At 39.1% G+C, this 24037-nt stretch overlaps 1 protein-coding gene across 1 annotated transcript in view; it reads right to left on the bottom strand.

Annotated features, from left to right (window-relative positions):
- The window catches only part of LCA5L (lebercilin LCA5 like), a 56992-nt gene extending 37497 nt beyond the window's left edge, over positions 1-19495 (bottom strand). The window contains exons 1-5 of the mRNA XM_043992078.1: positions 19370-19495; positions 17218-17379; positions 13408-13554; positions 11874-12211; positions 183-694 (exon numbers count right to left, since the gene is read on the bottom strand). Of these exons, the coding sequence (XP_043848013.1) occupies positions 183-694; positions 11874-12201 (840 nt within the window). The 5' untranslated portion in view covers positions 12202-12211; positions 13408-13554; positions 17218-17379; positions 19370-19495. The remainder of the gene's footprint in view (positions 1-182; positions 695-11873; positions 12212-13407; positions 13555-17217; positions 17380-19369) is intronic.
- Between the last annotated feature and the right edge of the window lie 4542 nt (positions 19496-24037).

Below are 24037 nucleotides of genomic sequence, written 5' to 3'. Positions count from 1 at the left end.
TTGAAATTTGGATGTTATGGGCTTTACTCATCAGCAAAGCTATAGACCCTATTTCCACTATACCACACTGCTTCATATATTATAAAATGCCAAATACCACTACCATTAATATATAAAGGACATTTTACACAGATTAAAAATTGTTATACAAAATTTTTAAAATCATAATTTAACAACCAAACCTGTATTCTTTTGTCATTGGTCTCCATTTTTGTGGTAAGGGTAGACAATTTTTGCGTAAGTTCTTCTCTTTCTGCAAGATTTTTGTCTTCAGATAGTTTCTGCAATATTAGCAAGGAATCTCTGGTCTTTAACAACTCACTGTCAGTGTCTCTAAGTTTCCTGGATACATTTCTTTCTTTCTCCTGAGATTTTCTAAGAAGTTGCCTTAGATTTTTTACTTCACTCTGATGTTTAGCCATAAGCTGGGGTAAATTATTTTGTGAATTTTCATATTTTCCTATTGCTTTCAAGTGCCTGAACTGAAGTCGTTTCAACAGTTGGTTTTCTAAGACAGTTGCTTCTAGCTTATGGTGAATATCAGCTAATTCATTTTTCAGTTCCTTAATCTTATGAAGCCTTGCTGACATTATGCGATGAGCCATAGCATCCCTTCTTTGGGTAATAAAATTAATTTGAGAAGTTAAAGCTGTGTTCCAATTCTGCACTTTTTCAGGTGAGATCTCCTTGAGTCCTATGTAAACAAATTAGTTCATTACTAACAAAATATATGACAATATAGTATGTATACATATATGCATATAATACACATGGTTATAGGAGGTTTGTATAGAAATTACATATATACATATATGGGAAGTTAAAACTATATATTAACTAGTTGATCATCATAAGTTATAAACAAATATACATTATTTACCAAATGACACACACAGTCAATCCTCAACATCCGTGCATTTAACTTTATCAGCGTCAAGCATTCCCCTATTGTGGTTATGCAGTAGAGAAAAAAAAAAAAAGAGAGGTGGAATGCCTTCAAGTTTGTAGAATGGTTGGTATTCTACCAGGTGTTTCACTGATCTTGTTCACCCTGATATAAAGAGTTCCTGTGCATTCACTGCATATTTTAACTGTTTGCCTTTAAAACTCAAGTTTTGTGTTGCAATTATTCGACCAAAGCATAGTGAAAGTCCTTTGAGTTCTAAGCCCAAGGATGCAAAGTCAGTGATGTGCTTAGGGAGAAAATAAAGGTGTTAGATAAACTTGGTGCCAGAAATATCTGCAAGCATTGTCAGCTGGAAGACCCTTAAGGATCTCAAACTGTTCACAAAGCAGAGAGTAGCTGATAGATTATTTCAAGCTGGTGGGTTGTTTATGATCTCCAATGCCACTCTGGGAGTCTTCCCACAGCAGCAACTAAAGTCACAGCAACCTATCCCTTGGTTTTCAGAGGACAGCCAAGGTAGAGAGGTTTCCATTGTAGTACAATGTCCATATGCTGCTAGCAATCTGACACAGGAGAAGGTAAGATTCAGGTTAAAAAATGTTTTAGTTTTAAGAATTTTATTTGCTATACAGTATTTATAGTACTGTAGATTTCATATGTTATAAAAAGTGAATATTATCTGAAATAATTTTTTTATTGAAATGTTAGCCAAAAAGGTCACAGAATTCTAGGGCACTACTGGTGAGAAAAAAATGTTTTCTATGTTAACAAACTTAGTGTACTGCATTTTATGGGTTATTTCATGGTTACTCTTCAGAAAAGTATGTTATCAGAATTAAAATTTTGTTATAAAAATTGTATGCAGAAAAGTATTTTCAGAGATCTCTGTTTCGTGAAAGATTATGGTTTTTTGGTGGCTGTGAGAATGGAACCCTGTTTCTCAAAAGTTCAACATATCAACATTCACATTTTTTACTTTCAAATGGTTTTCTAGGAATTTTGCTCCTATGAAAATTGAGGATTGATCGGACATATCACTGTAGTTCTATCTTACGTAATTGGACAGGTAAAATGTTTTATCTTTATTCTGAACTTAACAAACACCAAATAAAAAGAGCATTTTCATATGCATAGTTGAACAGAAAAAGAGGATTATAGATGAAATTGCTCTCTCTCCCTTTTTTTTTTTGGGGGGGGGCGCAATGAGGTTTAAGTGACTTGCCCAGGGTCACAAAGCTAGTGTCAAGTGTCTGAGGTTGGATTTGAACTCAGGTCCTCCTGAATCCAGGGCCCATGCTTTATCCACTGCACCATCTAGCTACCCCCCTCAAGTAGACTTGTTAAACAAACTTTCCCATTAGCCACATTAAACAATTTCTTTTGGTCTCATTCTGTACTGAGTTCTTAAAGTATCAGGAGGTGGTTAGCAGGTTTCATCACTGATCCTCTAGAATTGTGGTTGGTCATTATGCTGATTAGAGTTCCTAAGTCTTTGAAAATGGTTTGACTTTACTGTATTGTATTAATTGTTCATCTGGTTCTGTTCACTTAACTCTACATCAGTTTACACAAGTCTTCCCAGGTTTGTCTGAAACCATTCCCTTCATCATTTCTTATAGCACAATAATGCTTTATCACATTTATATAACATAAATTGTTCAGCCATTACCCCCTTCATAGGTATCTCCTTAGATTCTCATTCTTTGCTATCTGAAAAAGAGCTTATATTTTTGTAAATCCTTAATGAAGAATTTGTTTTGCTTAGGACTAATCTTGCCTTTAATCTACTCTCCCTTTAATTCTCTTTCCTCATTTCTCACCTTTCCCTCCTATTTTTCTGTTGAGTGAAATGTATTTCTCTAGCCAGTTGTATGTGTGTATGCTTATGCCTTCAAATGAGAGATTCAAGTGTTAGCTGCTTCCCCCAACCCTTCCTCCTTGTCTATAAACTCATTATATGAGATAATTTCCCCTAATCTTCTTCCTCCCTCCCTCCACCCCTCCACTGCCCCAACTATATTCCTCTTCTCTTTTCATTCTTCTTTTAAAATCATAAAGACATAACAGAACCACTCCCAGACCTCGTCAAATTAAATTTCCTCTTTGGCCCCTGATGATGATAGGGCTCAGAGGGGACATATGGATCTCCTAATATTTTAATGTAAGCAGTGTTTATACTTTAAAAATCCATTATCATTGTTCATTCATATTTACAATTAATGTTAACTCTTGTGTTTGAAATTCAAAGTTTCTACACACTTCTAGTCTTTGCATCAGGAATGCTTTCATTAAATGCCCATTTTTCTTCCTGTGCCATTATACTCCATTTGGCTGGTTGTTATTCTTGGCCTATATCCTTTGCCTTCAGGAATATCATATTCTAAGCTCTCTGCTCCTTTACAGTGGTGGCTGATTAAATAAATCATATGTGATTCTGACTGTGTCTTCTTAGTACTTTAATTCTTTCTAGCTGCTCATTTTTTCAAAACATTTAATTTTTTAAAAATTGCATTTGGCTATGACATTCCTGAGACTTTGCATTATTTGAGGGTTTCTTTCAGAAGGTGACTGCTGGATTCTCTTTCTACTTTGCCTTCTTGTTGTAAAAGATCTAGACAGTTTTCTTTTACGAAAAGGAAACGGTGTTCAAACAGTCCAATCTTCATTAATTTTTTTCTTCCTCAACCTGCTTTTACTGTGATATGCCTTATATTTTCTTCTATTTTTTAGTCCTTCAAATTTGTTTTAATATTTCTTTTTGTCTCATGGGGTCATTAGCCTCTATTTTGTTTATTCTGTTTTTCAGGGAGTTTGTTGCTTAGGCAAGGTTTTGTATCTCTCGTGCTAAAGCTGTTAATTCCCTTTACAAGTCTTTCTTCCATAGCTCTAATTTCTTTTCCAGTTTTTACTGTATGTACTCTCATTTCACTCATAAAAAACATTTTTCTTAAATTCTTGCTTCATTTCTTCTCAGAATTTGAGTTGAATTTGTGCCCAAGTTGGGTTTTATAATGCTTTTTTGAAGATATTTTGGAGTCATTCTCTTCTGAGTTTGTGATTTGACTGTCCCTGACACCATAATAGTTTTTAATGATGGGATTCTTTTTTGTTTGCTCCTTCTTTCCAGTTTGCTTCCTGACTTCAGATTTGATGTTAGGGCTGGTGAATTTCTATAGGTCTGCACAGGTTGTGGTCCTGCTTTCTTGGGGTATAGAGTATTGTTTCATTCCAGAACTTCAGGGGCAGGCTGGGGACCTACTACAAGCATTCAGATCTTCCAAAGTGATTTGTTCCAAGGCAAAGTCTAATTGTTTCTTCCCTAGTTTAAGCTCTGCTAGTCTCTGACCAGTTTTTTTGTTTGGTTGGTTTTTTGGTGAGGCAGTTGGGGTTAAGTGACTTGCCCAGGGTCACACAGCTAGTAAGTGTCAAATGTCTGATGCTGGATTTGAATTCAGGTCCTCCTGAATCCAGGGACAGTGCTCTATCCACTGTGCCACCTAGCTGCCCCCTCTGACCAGTTTTGAGCATCAGTAGACTGCTGCTGGACTTTGCCACTCTCAGCTAGCTGTTATGTTGGTTCAGAATGACAGAACTGCAGGCTCCTCTTTGGTTTAGGATTCCTGCCCTATTTATTCCTCTGAAGTCTTTAGTTTGGGATAGAAGCTGGAACTGAGACCTCACTAGGTTTCTGCAATCTGAGTCACACAGCTACTCCTTGCATCTGAATTTGCTCCTGAGAGAATTCTGAGAATTATATGAACCAAGTTGAATCCATCTTGTGACTTTATTTTGGATCTAGCTCAGTTCCCATTCTATTCAATTGTGGGTCTAGTCTAATTTTTGTCTTGCAAGAAAACTTTATTCAATTATGGGAATTGTGAGAAAACTTTAGTGCATTATTTGAACATAGCCCTGAATGGCTGGGAAGCTAGACTAGCTCTACCTGTTGCTTAGAGACTAAGGACCTAGGTTATGTGGACCAGAAATTCAGTCAGGTTCAAAGATTGATATAAAGATATTTTTCACAATTATATATCTCAAGCAGCCTACATTTCTTGTCTGAAAATTTGTCCCATACTGGCCAACCAGTTATTGTTTCCTTGTTCCTTTGATTGAATACAGACACTTGGAGAGGGGAATGGGATACCTACTTCTTTGATTTCAGGGAATTGTATCTGTTTGCTCTTTCCCTTTGAACTTGGAAAGCCGCTAATCTTTCCTCTAATTAGAAATTAGATTACTTAAATTTGTATCTTGCCTTATTTCCTGTTAATTATTTCCTTTAATCTGTCTCCCCTGGTATTTGGGGTCCAATGCCAAGTTGAGGAGGCCTGGTCCTGATTTGTTATGCAATTGGCATGAATTGTTTAATAAATGGATTTGCTCAGAAGTTCAAACCTTTGTTTCTTCAGTTATTTCAGATTTCACCAGTAACATTCCTCTCTTTATATATAGCCTAGGGTCTGTGGCTGCTTCCTACCTCAGAATGCTACCCCCTGGGTTCACATCTCCTTAGTTCCACCATGTATTTATAACACAGGGCTGGGTAGTTGCCAAAAAAATCTACTAATTGGCACCTGTTTTCCCACCCTGAATGCTATGACCTCTCCTTGCCCTAGTGTACAATCTTTCTCTGAGCACTGCAGTGCTCTGTTGGCAGTGTGATCCTGATCAGAAGTTGTCCTCAGTGTCCACAGACCTCTTTGGAAGAGTACTAACAACTGTGGCTGCATGTCTGTTAGTGGAGAGGAAGGAGTCAGAGAAGGTTTCATGGAAGAGGTTGCACTAGAACTGAACCTTGAAAGATTAGGATTCTGAGACAGATAAGGAAGGAATGCATTCTCTACTGCGGGTGGGATGGAACTGAAAGGAGGCAATATGATTTGTATGGAAGGAATATTACATTTGGTATATAGAATACCTAAAGAAAAATAATCTTAAATAAGGTTAGAAAGGTAAGTTGTAACCAGATTGTGAAGGGCCCTAAATGCCAGGCTGAGGAGCTTGTATTTTGTGCTAAAAACAATAAGGGGTACTGAAAGTTTTGGTATGTGTGTAGAGGCTGTCAATGAGAAGGCTAAGACAGTAGTCCAAGTGAAAGATGATGAATATGGGCTGGCTGTGTGAGTGGAAAGAAAGATGGATGTTTTTGAGGTAGGGTCTGTAGGACTTGGCGACCATTAAGATATGGGAGTGGTGTGGGTTATAATCAAATATTGCATCAAGGTTACAAAAAACTGACTAGGGAGTTGGAAATTTGTAAATAGGGACTAAGAAAATTTGGAAGAGGTAAAAGTATATGGAGGAGATAGTAAGTTCCATTTTGGAAATGTTGAGTTTCATATGCTGATGGTACATCTGGGAAGATAAGACCAGAAGGAAGCTGGTAACTCAGAGATGAGACTAGGGCCAGATATACAGGTCTATGGTTATCGAATAAAAATAATAATTTTATTGTTTAATCCATTTACATTTACATTTGTGAAGACAAGGGAATAAGCACTTGTATATTACTACTGTTTGTGCTAAAATTTTTTTATAAATATTATTTCATTTGATCCTCATAGCAACCATGTAAATGCTTTTATTATCTCCATTTTACAGTTGAGGAAATGGAAGCAGAAATTATGTGACTTGCCCAGGGTCAAATAGTGAATGTCTGTCTGAGGCCAAATTTGAACTCAGGTCAACTACTCCAAGCCCAGTGTTCTATCTACTGTACCACCAATTCTCTCATGAGAATCAGGTTTACATTTAATCCTAGGGTTATGAGAGTTAGGTTTATATTTTCCTCCATTTGTCTCTAGTATTATTTTTTTCAGGTTATGATTCCCCCTCGCCCATTTACTGTTGTAAACACAGCACTGTCTCTTCAGTTACTTTAGTCTCATTCCTTCTCCAGCTCATTTTACAGCTGAGGAAACTGAGGCAAAAAGGTTAAGTGACTTGTCCAGGGTCACACATGTTAATATCTTAGGCCAGATTTGAACTCAGGTCTTTCTGACTCTGGCCTGGCACTCTATCCATTGTACCACTTAGCTGCCCTACGTAAGTGAATACACACACACACACCTATTTATATATATATATATGCATATGGGTATTTATATGTGTATATGATAGCCAATGTCACCAAGTGGCTTGTACTTCCATCAGAAGGGAAACAAATGAATTTGCTAGAAAAATCATTCTCCCAACATTCTAGTGAGCCACTTTACTCCATATCCTTTGACCATTTATGAGTTGGGGAATGACTTGTATTCTCATAAATTTGATTGAGTTCTTTATGCATTTGAGAAACAGGCCTTTATCAGAGAAACTTGCTGTAAAAAATTTTTCACATTTATGATTATGGTGCATTTCTCTCCACTCAATTTCCCCCATTTATTCCTACTTTCTCTCTCCTTTCACCCTGTCTTTCCTCAAAAGTTTTGATTCTTTCTGATTGTCACCTCGTCCAATCTGCCCTCCTTTCTATCAGTCTACCCTGCCCCTATTCCCCTACCCTCTTTCTCTTATCTCCTCTCTCTCCTACTTTCCTGTAGGGTAAGAGATTTCAATACCCAAATGAGTGTACATGTTGTTCACATTTTGAGTCAATTCCAGTGAGAGTAAGGCTCCCCTGCCTCTCCCTCCTCTGTAAAGGCTCTCTCTCCCTCTTTTTTTTGGGGGGGACAATGAGGGCTAAGTGACTTGCCCAGGGTCACACAGCTAGTAAGTGTCAAATGTCTGAGGCCGGCTTTGAACTCAGGTCCTCCTGAATCCAGGGCCGGTGCTTTCTCCACTTCGCCACCTAGCTGCCCCCATAAAGGCTCTTTTATGTGAGCTAATTTGCCCTATTGCATGTCTCCCTTTCTTCTTCTCACACACCATTATTTTTTTTTAAGATATCTCTTCACAGTCAACTTACACTCATGTCCTCTGTCTTCTTCCAACTGCTTTAATCATGACAAAGTTTTTAGAAATTACAAATATCTTCCCATCTAGGAATGTAAACAGTTTGAGTTTAATGAATCCCTTATGATTTCTCTTTCCTATTTACCTTTTAATGCCTGGGTCTTGTATTTGAAAGTCAAATTTTCTATTCTGATCTTTTCATGAGAAATTCTTGAAAGTCCTCCATTTCACTGACTATCCATTTTCCCCCCTGAAGGATTATACTCAGTTTTACTGGGTGATTCTTGGTTGTAATCTGAACTAGCTCCTTTGCCTTCTGAAATGTTATGCAGATTGTTTCTTTCCGGCTGCCTGCAGTATTTTCTCCATGACCTGGGAGCTCTGGAATTTGGCTATAATATTCCTGGGAGTTTTTATTTTAGGATCTCTTTTAGGAGGCGATTAGTGTATTCTTTCAATTTCAACTTAACCATATGGTTCTAGAATATCAGGGCAGTTTTCCTTGATAATTTATTGAAAGATAATTTCTTGGCTCTTTTATATATTATAGCTTTCAGTTAGTCCAATAATTCTTAAGTTACCTCTCCTGGATCTATTTTCCAGGTCAGTTGTTTTTGCTATGAGATATTTCACATTTTCTTCTATTTTTTCATTATCTCATTTTGTTGTATTGATTCTCAATGTCTCATGGAATCATTTACTTCTACTTGCCCAATAACAATTTTTATGGAATTATTTTCTTCAGTGAGCTTTTGTACCTGCTTTTCTTTTATGAAGTTCTTTTTTTCAGTGAACTTTTGAAAAAAATGAACATTTTTATTTAAAGTTATGAGTTCCAAATTTTATCTTCCCTCACTTCCCTCCCTCCTCTCTGACATGGTTGGTTCTACATGTGCAATTATGTAAAACATTTCCATATTAGTCATTTTGTACAAGAAGACTTGGATAAAAAAAAATGAAAGGAAGAAAGTGAGAAATAGCATGCTTCAGTCAGTGTTCAGTCAATATCAGTTCTTTCTTTGGAGGTAAATAGTATGCTTCATCATTAGTCCTTTGGGATTGTCTTGAAACATTGTATTTCTGAGAATAGTTAAGTCATTCACAGTTCTTCATTAAGCAATACGGCTGTTACTGTGCACAATATTCTCCCAGTTCTGCTCATTTCCCTGTACCTCAGTTCACATAAGTCTTTTCATGCCTTTCTGGGCCAAAATCAAACCCTCGGATCCAGCAATAATACCACAGCTAGTTTTAGATGCCAAAGACATCTCCAAAAAGAGAAAAAGACTGATGGGGACACAATTATTTCTAGCAGATCTTTTTGTGGTGATTTAGAATTGAAATCAGAGGCATGCCCATCCATCAGGGAATGGCTAAAGAAACTGTGGTATAGGATTTTCTTTTCTTTTTTTTGGTGAGGCAATTGGGGTTAAGTGACTTGCCCATGGTCACACAGCTAGTAAGTGTTAAATGTCTGAGGCTGGATTTGAACTTAGGTACTCCAGTCTCCAGGGCCGGTGCTCTATCCACTGGGCCACCTAGCTGCCCCTGTGGTATAGGATTTTGAGGGAATAGGATTGTGGCATGAGAAATGACAAACAGGATGACTCCCCAAAGGCCTCGAAAGACTTATATGAAATGATGTCTTGTGAAGTGACCAGTATAAGAAATGACAAGCAGGATGACTCCTTTCAGCCTAGAACCATTTGGTTCTGTGGCCTGAAAGCTCTGAAATCTACTGCTGCCAAATTCAGTTGCCCCCAAGGTCTGCTGCTGACTTGCTGAGGCCTGCTGCTCTATTGCTGGTGTTTTGCCTGCACTGGATTGCATTCCACTCTCACTCTGGTGCTAAAGACTTTTCCTGCTGACCTTCTAGGTTTTCTTGGGCTGCAAAATTGTTTCAGCATATTCTTTTGTGGGTGTTGTCAATGTAGAATTAATTTTGAAGTGTTATCTTAAAGTTGTTTGGAGGGGAATTTGGGAGAGCTCAGTTGAGTCCTTGCCTTGGCTCTGCCCTCTGAGAAAAGCTATTTTTTAAAAAGCAAAGTACCTACCCCAAAACAAATTGGTGTTTCTAATCTATACCAGCCAGAGCCAATTAATTTATTCCCAATTACTGAGATTTAAGGATATATATATATATATTTTTTTTTTAACCAGGCAGCAATGGGCATCTCCACCACCTTAGGATGAAGACACAATCAAATTCCAAAATGGAGGCTCACCTCCTTTTAAAGACATCAAGTTAATCATGTTCCCAATCAACTCATTACACATGAATAGGGTCCCAGAATAGAAAAACAACAGGAAAAAAGCAGAAGGAAAGCTATTAGGAAGAGTAGTCGAACAAATTTGTCTGCCAGTAATATCTCTGGGAAAGTGTTTGAAATTCCAAATAACCTTTTTCTTTTCCTTCCTCCCTCCTCTTTTCTTCCTCCTTTCCTCCCTCCTCTACCTCCCTCCCTGCTTCCTTCCCTCCTTAACTTCCTCCCTCCCTCCCTCCCTTCCCCTTTCCTCTCCATAACCCACATCAACAAGCATTTATGAATAGCCTACCATGTACCAGTCACTGTGCTAAGTGCTGAATATACAAAAGAAGGAAAACAAAACAAAACTAAATAAACAAGACAAAACAATTCCTGTTCTCAAGCTGCTCAGTGTTATGGAGAAGGTGACATTTCTCAACCTTTAAAGAATTTCTAACAGGTTTTGGTTACATGAATTTCAAAAATTCAGTTTTTAGCAATATGTATATCTCACCAGTCTTTAATATGAATAGGGTGAGACAGGTTTGGGTGAGGGTTCAATATTTGACACTGTCTGGGAATGGGCCAGAATGGGAACATGACCTATGACTTCACAGAAACATGTAAACTACCTTGAGTAAATGTAAACAGCAAAAGAGGGTCCAACTATCCCATAGGAAAACTTGCACATGATCCTAGGCCATCCTGGCACCATGCCTTCTTTGTTCTGTTTCTATATAATACCTGACCTAGCCTGGGGTTGGTGCAGGGATCCACAATGTTACTTTGTCCTGCTGTGGTCCAGGATGACTGGCCTCTTGTAAGTAAACTCTCCCAATTAACCTAATTAACCCTGATAAAACCTATTAATAACCAAGCTGGTATGAACCCCTATTTCTTTGGTATCTCAGTATTTTCTCAGAGGGTATGTCACCCTACAATTGGCATAATTAGGGAAGAATAGACTGTCCCCTAACAGGTTCTTCAGTTAAAAGGGCAGGAAAGATGCCAGTAAATTCTGAGTATTATAAAAAGAAAGAAGAAAGGCTATCTGTTAAATGGACTGACTTCACTAATAGATTCAGTAGGATAAAACTATGTGAATAAGGATTTGACTTTTTAATTCCAACACTTTCTGCTATCACATCAGTACTGAACAGAGGTCAATCAGTTAGTTTATTCCCTAGCTCCTAAAAAGTTTGAAGGGGGGGATGTCTCGAGGGCAGTACATAATAAAGCTGTCTTCTAATACTGTTAAAATATGGAAAAATATAAGACAGACTATAAAGCACAAAAATATGAAAGCATTAAATATGATTTTTCTGCTATCAGTGGTTTCACATAGCCAACCACTTTATTCCCCAGCTCCTAAAAAGAGGCAGCTCACATGTGTGTTATGTATGTGTGTGTATGTATGTGTGTGTGTTGTGAGGTGTGGCAATGCTGTCCTATAATACAGTGTTATATATAATACATCCTTGCTACAACATGAAAAAATGAATAAAAGGACAAGCCTGGCACACAGTTGGTGCTATATATGTCATTGTTGCCTTTTTTTTTGGTGGGGCAGTGAGGGTTAAGTGACTTGCCCAGGGTCACACAGCTAGTAAGTATCAAATGTCCAAGGTCAGATTTGAACTCAGGTCCTCCTGAATCCAGGCCCGGTGCTTTATCCATTGTGCCACCTAACCGCCCTGGTGCTATATATGTTAGCTGTTATTGTTGCTGTTATACAAACAAATATAAAAGCATTAATATGCTACCTACAAGGGTCAGAAATTTTGTTTATTTTTATTAGATTTGTCTTAGTCTAATCTTCTTACCTTTAGGTTGGGAGACTTTAGAAACATTTTTCTTTTTCTTCTCTTCCTTCTTTACTTTTGCCTCAAATAGCTCTAAACAACTGCCATTACCAGCTGTTCCAGAATATTCAGAGATAAAATCTTCTGAATAATCACAATGAGAACTAAAATTTCTACTTGAACCTTGGGTTCTGCTATAATCAATGCTTCCAATGCTGTTGTTACTGTTCCTGGAAAAATCACCAGTGCCTAGATTTCCATTGCATTCTGCAGGCTTACTAGTGTCTTCCAATACTTCATGCAGGAAATGGTCATCTACATTTGTTTTTGTTTCGTCAATCAAAGCCATAATAAGCAACCTAGTAGAAGTAAAGATAGTTGGTCATTTTTAGACATAAAAGTAAATCTGTGCTTTGCTATATATATATATATATATATATATATGTATGTATATATATATATATATATACCTCTTAAAAATAATGACTTCTCCCATAATAATTAGATAATTTGGAGGAAAGGGAACAGCAACAAATTTTATCATCCTGTCTTAGAAAAAAAGATTAAAATTTGTTTTTGTTGTTCTGTCATCATTCATAACATGTAAGGTTTTTTAGAAGCCTTCATGTGAACACTGTTCTATTTTCACGGCTAATTATATAAATAGACCAGATCTTTTGTCTGGTTTAGAGAAATAATCAAATGAAAATGTTTATTGAGTTTAACTTCTTGGTAACAATATAAAATTCAGACATATTTCTGGAGTTGTAAAAATACATTCAAATACTGATTCTTATGTCAAGGTAAAATAATTTACTTAGTAAGTTTTATGAACAAAGGTGTAAATGGACACAATGAATGGATTTACTAATTATTTTTTCTTGCTGCAAAAAATAGCCAGTGACTGTTATTTAACCATGACATGAGGCAAAGTGGTAGAGTGGAGCACATTGGATTTGTAATCATTAAACATGAGATTGAATCCTAGATCTTTAACTTACTACCTGTGTGACTTTGGGAAAGTCACTAACCTCTCTGAGTTTCCTCATCTCTAAAATGATGGGGTTGGATAAGATGACCTCTAAGTTCTCTACCATTTCTAAATCCAACTTGAAAATGTTTAATAACTGACTCTCCAAAAAAAATCTACATACAATACACTTTTAATCTATATTGTTAACATTTTCTTAAATATAGACAATTGACACAACAATACTGAGTCTGCCTATAGCTTTTGCAAATTTGCAAGGTGTGATTTCCAAGGTTTCAGGTCACACTGAATTTTTTCCATCCATAAACTAAAACATTATTATAACCAATTTGCAATTAACTGAAATTTGATATGATACAAGTTGATTTAGACTATACAAGGATGTCTAAGAATTATAGGTTGGCTTTAGTGTACATTCAACATTTAATTATCTGTATTAATAAAAGGGAAAGATGATGACAGAAGATACAAAAGTGGATGTAACTCCAAAGCCATTTCTATTTAGTTTTGTCAAAAACTAAACAATATATTTATTTTAAACTATAGTCAAAAGCAGATTTTCACCTGTAGATGATTATATTATCTTGTATTGCAACTGAATGACTTTTGCTTCACCAAGTACATATGTTTAGAAAATTGGTCTCCCTGTTTGTTTAGGCTTACTACAGTGAATGTGAATTCTATACACCAAGTGAATGTAGGAGTAGCAATCTGAAAAAACAACAATGACAAAAACAAGAAAGGCAGTTAGGCAAGAAAATTTGGAAAATGGATATTTTACATCATATACAGTGCCTAGGAGAGATTCACTCTCCTAATCCCACTTGTAGGGCAGTTCATCCTGATAAAGCTACCACAGGTTCAAGGCTACTTTGTGACTTTGCTTATTATACTAAAACCATAGCTCACAAGCCCCCATTAATATGTTTACCTTTGATAGTTAGCCCAAGAACACAATTAGATTGAAGCAAAGGCATTTAATAAAATGACATTATTTTTTTAAAAAGTAGCAATAAAACTCTTCCCATAAACTTAGGGTAAACTCCTCTACAAATACACACCATTGGAGGAAGAAGAGAAAACATGTCATTAGCACATATGAAGAGGCACAAATGTTGGGAACACATGGTAAGGCCTATTTGTAGGGAATATGTGTAGCCAAAGTGTAGGTAGAGGCACCTATATATACAGATAATGTGGTCAGGGTGCATGTGTTGGGTGGCACACACGTAAGGAACATGTACGGCAAGGATATAAAAATGGAGTGAAGAAGCAACTCACTCTGATTCTAAAGGGGCATTGATATTTTCTAGAAATGTTGTCATGTTGCTTTTGCTGGATCTTCTTCCTTGCTAGTCCCCACCAGATGCAGAGACTTTCCTGAATTCTGCTTTGCTATATCTTGCTCAGATGGGTGACAAATGCATAGCTTCTGTAAGCCATTAGATATATAGTCTCCACTAGTCACTGCAAGTCACAGCCTCACTGGGCAAATGACCAAGGAGCTTCTTTTTGCTTTGAGAAGATTAAAATTGATCCTGTATCATTTTCTTGTTTCTATTTACAAGTAATTGATTTTGCCCTTTAACTGTCTATACCAGTCATGGGTATCATTCTCTTTCTTTCTTTCTCATGGTTTAGAGTTAAGCTGACCTGTAATGGGTAAAGTTTAAACATCCAGCTTTCTTGCCTCAAGGAATTTAACTGACCTTGGAGAATGTGTGCAAACAGAAATTGAGTTTGGGCCTAATATATTTATGTCACCAAACTATCCTTCAAGGACGTCTAGTTTGTTATCTAAGTTTGTTATCTAATGCATTATCTTGCATTTGGACTCAAAGTGCACTTCTTAGTCTCATGAGAAAAGAAGGGTTATTCCTAGCCCCCATTACCAAACTTCTAACTAATCAATTATGTTGTTCCCTACACCTCAGCTCTGCAACCAATCATGTTACCCTTCTACCCTGCTCTGTTCAGAACTAGATGTAAGTTTTATTTTTATAAGACACATACATTTGTAAAGAAAGTATTAAGGAGTTTTCCTATACCACCATAACAATGGGTGAAGAAATTCCTTAATCATTTTGAAATGATTATAGGGTCTTGTACATTGGATGAAGAAAAGAGACACCACATCTAATGACTGACTGAAAGAACTGGCATACCCTTTGGTTTATGTAAAAAAAGTAAGGCTGTTTGATCTAGAAAAGTGGAGGAAGGACTAAAAAGCCTTGGAAAAGGCATGAATTCTTCTTTGGCTAGGAGGGGAGTTTCTTCCTCTTCTCCCTCCTCCATAGTAGGTTAACTGCATTTAGCAGAGAGAAGAGACACACATTCCAGAGTGACAGATATAAAGGGAGGAAGCAGCATGATCCCTGTCAGCAGGGAAGAGTAAGCTGCTTACTCAAGAGAACTAGGCTTGACAATTGAAAATCTGGACCTTGAGAGAATTGCATGAGGAAAATGACTTCTGGGCTCTGTAGTTTCAAAGTTCTGAGTTGCCTTGGCACCTGTGTATTTTACACACATGCCTCACTATATATATATATATATATATATATATACTTTAAATGTCTTTTTTTCCACAGATTTATATTCCCACAGATACTTTATTTGTAGGATAATGCACCACAGTTTTTCTTGTTGTTTTTCTTTTTTTTGGAGGGGGAGTTGTAGGGTTGAGGGGGAATGTTTTATAAATACCTTTTCAGGAAGCTGACTGTGAGTACTGGCTGATAGTTAATGAGAAGTACAGAGGCCACTGCCATGACTGTCTTTAATCTAAGACAGAGATGGCCAAATGACCATCCTTTTATTAAAATGCTGGCTTTATTAATAAAATGAATAAATCACCCAGAAATTATGTCTCTTGAACCTTTTTATTTATTTATTTATTTAACGGGGCAATGAGGGGCAATGAGGCTAGTAAGTGTCAAGTGTCTGAGGCTGAATTTGATTGATGGAACTGAAATGGGTAATTATCTCCCTCTTCATTTTAAAATTCTTTGCACTCAGCCCTAATTCCAATTGTTACAGTGAGAGGTCCTAATTTACATGCCCACCCTCCTCCCTTCTCTTTTCTTTGCAGGGCAATGAGGGTTAAGTGACTTGCCCAGGGTCACACAGATAGTAAGTGTCAAGTGTCTGAGGCTGGATTTGAACTCAGGTCCTCCTGAATCCAGGGCCAATGCCTTACCCACAGCGCCACCTAGCTGCCCCCTCTCTTTTCTTTTTAAAAAATTTTTTGGGGGGGCAATGAGGGTTAAGTGATTTGTTCAGGGTCACACAGCTAATATATGTCAAGTGTCCGAGGTCACATTTGAACTCAGGTCCTCCTGAATCCAGGGCTGGTGCTTTATCCACTGTACCACCTAGCTGCCCCCCCTTTTCTTTTCAAAGCTATATTTCCCTAATTATTCCAATTGATCTTCCTACAATGTAATATCAAACCTGTTAATGTCCTTCCTAAAATATGGTGCCCAGAATTTAACAAAATACTACAGAAATGGTCTAATTAGGGAAGGGTATAGCAGAACTATTTCTTCTCTCTTTCTTGATACTATTCATCTCTTAATTTAGATTGACCGAACTAGTTTTTTGTGGTTTTTTTTTTTTTTTGGCTGTCTTGCCTCACTGTTGAATTAAATTGAGCTTACAGTACACTTAAATGCCAAGATATTTTTCATATAAATTCATCTAGACATACTTCCCCCATTCTGGACTGGTTAGAGATTTTACATTTATTCCTGTTAAATTTCATCCAATTAGATTTAACTCATCATTTTAGTTTATGGGGATTTTTCTCTGATTCTGTTATATAATACGTGAGCTGTTCTCTTTAGTTATTCAGTTATTGTCTACATGGTCAAAGTGGTGCACTGAAACACAAATACACACATATAGATGCATATGTTTGTGTATGTGTATCTATCTATCTATCTATCTATCTATCTATCTATCTATCTATCTATCTATCTATCTATCTATCTATCTATCTATCTATCTATCTATCTATCCATGAAGGCCAGGTAATCTACATGACTCAGGAAAAAATATCCCCTTGAATTGGCCTTTGAAACCAATAAAAATTACTTACATATATTAGCAAGTAAAATGATTTATTTATGCTATTCCATATCAGCACAAATCTTACATTGTTTTTTATGAACAGTATCACCATATTAAATCAAAATGGACCACTGAATGAAGGAATGTAAAGCTGAACAGAAGTCAGTTAGTCAACAAGCAGTTATTAACGTATTTATTAGGCAGTGTACTAAGTGGCATTGATATTAATAGCCTCATAAATTACCATTCTAAATAATTCCAAATTAGGCTCATGAGTTATTCAAGAGACATTATCTTTAAAGTTACCTCTCATTGCAGCTGTAGAAACTGCATCTCAGACTTTGGCCAGATTCTCGTGTCATCCATGAAATTATGACATGATCAGGGCTTCCAGATAATTCAGAAAAAAGATGGCTCTTTGTAGGGGTAAGGTGGCAACTGTTCTCAAAAGTCATTTGATGGCTAAAACTGTGCAAGAGAAATGCATTGTAATTGTATTATAATACATACTATACATACATCACATATTACTAATTGTTCTAGGGAAGGGGTAGTATGTTGGATAGAAGGCAGAACTTGGTGTTAGGATGACTTGAGTTTGAATCCTGCCTTATTCACTTAGCATGACCTTGGGTAAGTACTTCTCTGAGACAGTTTCCTGAAAGCTGTGGTAGAGATCAAAGAAGATAATTTATGCAAAATGCTTTGCAAACCTTAAAAAACAACATAAATATGAGCTACCATTGTTATCAGGAACTGATTAAGAGGGAATTGCTAGGCTGAGGGTAGAAGGTAGGCCATCTCAAGGAAGAAGAATTAGACTAATGATTTCTCAGGAGAAATAAAGCATAAGGCAAGAAACAACCAAATAGAAATGAAAAAGGACAATGTTCAGGAATCAGATTTCAAGATGGAAAGAAAAAATTGAAGACAGTGAATAAGCAAGGGATGGGAAAGAAGATTCATTCTGTCATTCATGTAACAACTTTTTTATTAAGCATGTACACATAAAAACATAGAAAGTTTTATAAATATGGTTCTTCCCTACTAGGGTTAACAATCTAGTAAAAGAGGTAAGATGCTTATTTAAACATCTATAATACAAGGCATACAACGTAAAGTACTAAAATTACTATCAGAATGCTGAAGAGGACTCACTGGAATGATCTGGAAGGTAGGACATGGATTTTCATTGTGGGCTGGTAATTTTTTTTTTTGTGGGGTGATGAGGGTTAAGTGACTTGCCTAGGGTCACACAGCTAGTAAGTGTCAAGTGTCTGAGGTAGAATTTGAACTCATTTGCGCTACCTAGCTGCCCCTGGCTACATGATTTTTTTTTTGCAGGGCAGTGAGGGTTAAGTGACTTGCCCAGGGTCACACAGTGTCTGAAGCTGGATTTGAACTCAGGTCCTCCTGAATCCAAGGCCAGTGCTTTATCCACTGCGCCACCTAGCTGCCCCTGGCTACATGATTTTTAAGGCTCCAACTGCAACTCCTATAATTAATTCTATGATTCATTGACGGTGGTAATTTAATTGAGTTAGGGAAAATAAAGGGAGGGGGGAGAAAAAGTATTTATAGTATGAGTTGGTGTGGGGAGAGACCAGTTGAGGGTATTGCAGGAAGGAATGACGGGGGCATAGTTCCAAAATAAGAAATTTTGGTGTATGATTAATAGATAACATTTATATAGTGTTTACTACGTGCCAGGTGCTTTATATTATGTAAGATTCACAACAATCCTGCCAGGTAGGTGCTATTATTATCTCCATTTTACAATGAGTTAACTCAGGCAGAAAGGGAAAGTGATTTGCCCAGGGTCACCTGAGACCGGATTTGAACTGGGGTTTCCTGATTCAGACCACATGCTCTGTGCACTGCAGTTTCTATTCCAGGAGGGTGTCCAGCAGTGCAGATTGGTTACAACAGTGGCAGTAAGCCAGTACAGGCACTGAATGCCAGGCTGAAAAGTATGTCTCTGTTAAGCTTTTTTTGGGGGGTGGGGGTGGAGTGGGGTTTGCAGAGCAATGAGGGTTGTGTGACCTTAGTGTCAAGTGTCTGAGGCTGCATTTGAACTCAATCCAGGGCCGGTGCTTTATCCACTGCGCCACCTAGCTTCCCCGTCTGCTAAGCTTTTAAGCACAGTTCTGCAGCAATGAAATTGGTGCTCAAATGATATTAATTTAAAGGGGATACGGCAGGAGTTTGTTAAAAGTGACGGGACAAAGGAGGACGTGGCCCTGAACTCGGGCAGCGGGAGTGAAGAGAGAAGAGTAAGAGAAGGGGCCGTAATCCCTGAGGGGGCCGCCCCGAATCCAAGAGAGGGCGGGTGGTAGGGCTGGGAGCGTCCTAGGAGGGAGGGACCTAGCCGAGGTCAGGGCGGCACCTTCAGGGGACCCTTGAGAGGCCTTCGTTCCAGCCCCTGGCTCGGGGACCCGAGGCATCTTTTGGGCGTTACCTGCTCTTCCCGCAGCTCCCGCAGCCCCTGTGTTTTCAGTTTGCTGTTGCCATGGAGATTGGGGCGCGTGGGGCCTCCTGGAACCTGAGGAAGGACTTCCGGGACACCAGCTCTCGGTGGTCCCCGCCTCCCCCTCGCTCCAGTCCTGCCTCTCGAGCTTTCAGGCTTCACCGGCCTTAAAGGGCCCGCCCCATACTGGCCCGCCAGGTTTTCCAAGGCCTGGACGGAGCCCTCTGGTCCTCTTGCGTCTTCTCCCTACTTGGGGATGCAGATTGAGCCTCCCTGGTGTCCGGATGGTAATGATTTAAAGCCGGAAGGAGAGTTTAGGCGTCACCTAATCTAGCCCTTTTTGAGACCGAGAAAATTGAGGCCCCGAGGGCAAGTGAATTTCCCGAAGTCACGTAGGTTTCCACCACGCTTAACTCGCTTATCCCCTCACCTGCCTTCTGGGCAAGAGAAAAGGACTTTGGTGCTTGGAGACTCGGGAATGAATCCACGAAGCCCAAAGCACAGTGATCCAGCCTGCCTTCCCAGCATTTGGGAATTTCACATCGTAAAGAATATTAATAACAACAAGTATTATCCTGATTATCCTACCTTGTTCAAGGCACAAAGAAAGAAATTACTTGTAAGGGAAATAACACGCACATAAAAAATATTAGAAGGTAATGTCTGATAAGTTCCCAAAGAAGAGGTTGTGGAAAGAATTGATGGTGGTGCAAAAAAGTCAGGGCTGCGGGGTTTCAGAGGAAGGAGAATCCACCTGGAATCTTAAGAGCTAGGATTCACTTAGCATGTGCCAGGCATATAGCAACGGAGATAGGAAAAAGTTTTGTTTTTTTTTAAAAAGGTCCCATTCCTCAAGGAGTTCACATCGTCAAGGGGGCCACAAACAATTATGTACATATCAGATAAATCGACTTCTTCCTAGAGTCTTTTTCTCCCTTCAGCAATATAAAGTGGGGTTGGCCATTGTCCATCTTTTGTCTCAGAGGTGGAAAACCCAAAGACACTGGATAGGCAGAGGAGAGTAGAGACTGCATCTCTTCTCTCCTATTCTCACCAACTCTGTCTGGTCCCCACTCATTCAATTCAGTAAAGATTTATTTAGCACTCGATGTACCACTGTGCTGAGCCCCCGGGAGACAAAAATCGGTGACAGTCTCTGCCCTCAAGGGATTTATAGTCGAACGGGAAAGATAACATGCAAACAAATATATGCAATGCAAGCTCTATACAGAATAAATAGAAAATATCAGGGGGAGACACTGAAATGAAGAGGAATTGGGGAAGGCTTCTTGTGGGATTTTAGTTGGGACTTAATGGAAGCCAAGGTGGTCAGTAGTGGGAGGGAGGTGAAGAAAGTGTTACCGGTGTGGGGGAGAGTCAGAGAAAATGCCTAGAGTAGAGAAATGGAATGTCTTGTTAGTGGAACAGTGAGGAGGAGTTCAGTGCCTGCATTGACTGTATGGGGCAAGGGACTAAAGGAGACTGTGAGGAGACTGGAAAGATAGAAGGGGACTAGGTTATTATGAAGGGCTTTGAATGCCAAATAGAGCATTTTATATTTGCTCGTAGAGGCAATAGGAAACCACTGGAGTTTATTGAGTTTATTACCAGCATAGAGATGGTGGGATTTAATTTGATCTCGATCAATGAAGGAGAAGAGAGTCCTATATCAATGGGTTTGGAAGCTTGGATTACACATACTTTTTTCCTTTTTAAGAGCTGCTTGTTTTTGTACACAGTATCAACAACATTGTGTGTTCATCAACTGTGATAGACTTGATTCTTCTCAGCAATACAATGGTCCAAGATAGTTCCAAAGGACTCATGATGGAAAATGCTCTCCAAATCCAGGGGGAACCCCCCCAAAAAACAAAGAACTGTTGAATCTGGATGCCTATCGAACCATACTGTTTCTATTGTTTTTGTTGTTGTTTTTCTTTTTTGAGGTTTTTCCTTTTTGCTCTGATTCTTCTCTCATTACATGACTAATGCAGAAATATGTTTAATATGATTGTACATATAAAACCTATATCAGATTACTTGCTGTCTTGGGGAGAGGGGGAAGGAGGGGTGGGATGGAGAAAAATTTGAAACAAGAAATCTTATAAAAATAAATGTTGAAAACTATCTCTACATGTAACTGGAAAATAATAAAATACTTATATGGGAAAAAAGAGCAGAGTAAAGTAGGAATTCAATTAACTCACTTCTAAAAAGGAAAAAATGTGGGAAGAGGAGGAAAAAAATCGTAACTAAAAAGAAAACACAACCATTACCTTCATGTCTCTGCAAAATTCAATCACTTTATACTTAGAGCATACATAGTATGAGAAATACAATAAAATATTAGAGCAGAGTACATGGAAGGTAGTCTTAGAGGAGACCCATTACCTGTGGGGATCATCTTCCCACTTGTCTTCACTTGTAGGCATTTTGACAAACTCATCTGAGTTTGAGTTTTGGTCTTCCCTTTCACCATAGAAGCTGTCAATGGTTGGCTTCTGACTTCATCATTCAAGTGAATTTGTTTTCTCTTTCCTTTAATCTCATAATTGTTAAAATATATATTTTTTTAAGTGAGGCAATTGGGGTTAAGTGACTTGCCCAGGGTCACACAGCTAGTAAGTGTTAAGTGTCTGAGGCTGGATTTGAACTCAGGCACTCCTCACTCCAGGGCCGGTGCTCTATCCACTGTGCCATGTAGCTACCCCCATAATTGTTAAAATCTAATGACCATGCTTGTGGGGACCAGCATAGAGCCTTTGAGGAAGATGATGTTTGAGCTGAGTTTTGAAGTTTTGAAGGATTGGAGGGATTCTAAGAGGTATTGCTGTGGACAACAAGGGTGTCTGATGAAATTATCCAGGATTCCCTCAGGTTTGAATGATGTTGTGATTAGGCTGGTATCAGTGAATCTTTTTTTTTTTTCAAGGTCACACAACAAGTGGCTGTTTATTAGAATCCTTCCAGTCTAGGACTTTTTTTCCTTCATATTATTCTGCCTCTCTGGAAAGGCATGAGAAGGGGGGGGCATAGAGACTGGGGTTCAACCCCCAGAACACCCCAGTCCTTCATGGCTCAACCTCTGCCTCTTTGGTGAGGTCACGGATCAGGAGGGAAGGCTGCTTTCTCCTGGCTGAGAGTCTTTGTGGCACCTGTGTCCAGGGGCCATTGGAAATATCAGGGCCCCCGATTCAAATTCACTGGGGTTTTCTTCCTTCAGGGTAGGCCAGGGGATAGTATTCCCTAGGATTTAGTGAAGCAATTGAGGGCAAATCCAGGAGAGGGCACAAAGGACTAACTTTAGAGGGGATACCTCTGAGAGTAGCTCCAGAGCTGAAGGTCTGAGACCCCGTCACACACATAAAGGGGACACAGCTGTGGGCCAGTGAGGCTAGGGGAAGACCTTGGGCCCTGGGGGACTGGGGGTTAAGGCTATGAATTTCCCTGCTGACCGCCAGGGACCATGGGAAATTTTTGGCTTTGCTAGGATTCCTTGTTGAACCATTGTCATAGAAATATGGATTTAGAAATGGAAGGGACCTTCAAAATCTGGTCTCATTTTATAGTTGAGGGAACTGAGGCCCAGAGATCGTAAGTGACTTTCCCAACTTTCCCGTGTTTACACAACATAAATGGGATAGTCAGGATTTGAACCAAATACCACCTCTTTCCCATACATGATGCTTCCTCTTTTTTTTTTTTTTGCGGGGCAATGGGGGCTAAGTGACTTGCCCAGGGTCACACAGCTAGTAAGTGTCAAGGGTCTGAGGCCAGATTTGAACTCAGGTACTCCTGAATCCAGGGCCAGCGCTTTATCCACTGCACCACCTAGCTGCCCCCAGATGCTTCCTCTTTTAAAAAATTTTTGCTGGAAATAAGTGGGCCACTGTCTTTCTCTCCCTCAACAAATTTCTGTTGAAATCAGAGTTCATGGCCAGGGGCAGGGGTGGGCCGGGGGTGGGGGTGGGGGTGGGGGGCCGGGGCGGAGAGGTCACAGCCTACAGGACGTAGATTTTACCCCCACCACCTGTGACTGGAGCAGGGATGGGTGGAAATGGAATCCTAGAAGCTGAGGTGATGAGTGTGAACTGTGCCCTGGCCTCTCCCACCTTTCTCAGACCTTTGATTGTCAAGCCACAGATCCAAAGGAGAGGTCATCTGATCAGAGCAATCAAGGAGGGGCTGGGTGGGAGAGAGATGCAGTCCAGGGCTTCAGTAACTCTCCCTGCGGGTGGAATGTGGCAGGGGAAGGCTGGGATGTGGACAGTTTAGTCTGGAATTCTATCTTGGGGCAGGGGAGAAGAGAAGTATGTGTCTGTCTTTTTCTGTGTCTATGTCTCCATGTATGGCTATCTCTTCTGTACAGTGCCTGAGTGTCTGTCAGTCTAGGTATGTGTCTCTCTCTCCCTGAAAAAAAGAAAGACTGTCCCTGCCTCTGTGTGTGTGTGTGTGTGTGTGTGTGTGTGTGTGTGTGTGTATCTATAGGTGTGTGCCCTCAGGGGCCAACCTGGCCCGGTGGTCTGAGCCAGGAAGTAAGAGATCTCTGGGTAGGTGGAGGGCTCCTGGTAAAGGTGTCCAGCAGATTCAGACAAGCGCTACTTGTACTTGTGGATATAGTAGCCAGTGACATAGCCGATGATGAAGATGATCCAGAAC

This window comes from Dromiciops gliroides, chromosome 3 (assembly GCF_019393635.1).
Source record: "Dromiciops gliroides isolate mDroGli1 chromosome 3, mDroGli1.pri, whole genome shotgun sequence".
Lineage (NCBI taxonomy): Eukaryota > Metazoa > Chordata > Mammalia > Microbiotheria > Microbiotheriidae > Dromiciops > Dromiciops gliroides.
Note: the sequence above shows the minus strand (reverse complement) of the source record. Positions and strands in the feature narration are given on the sequence as shown.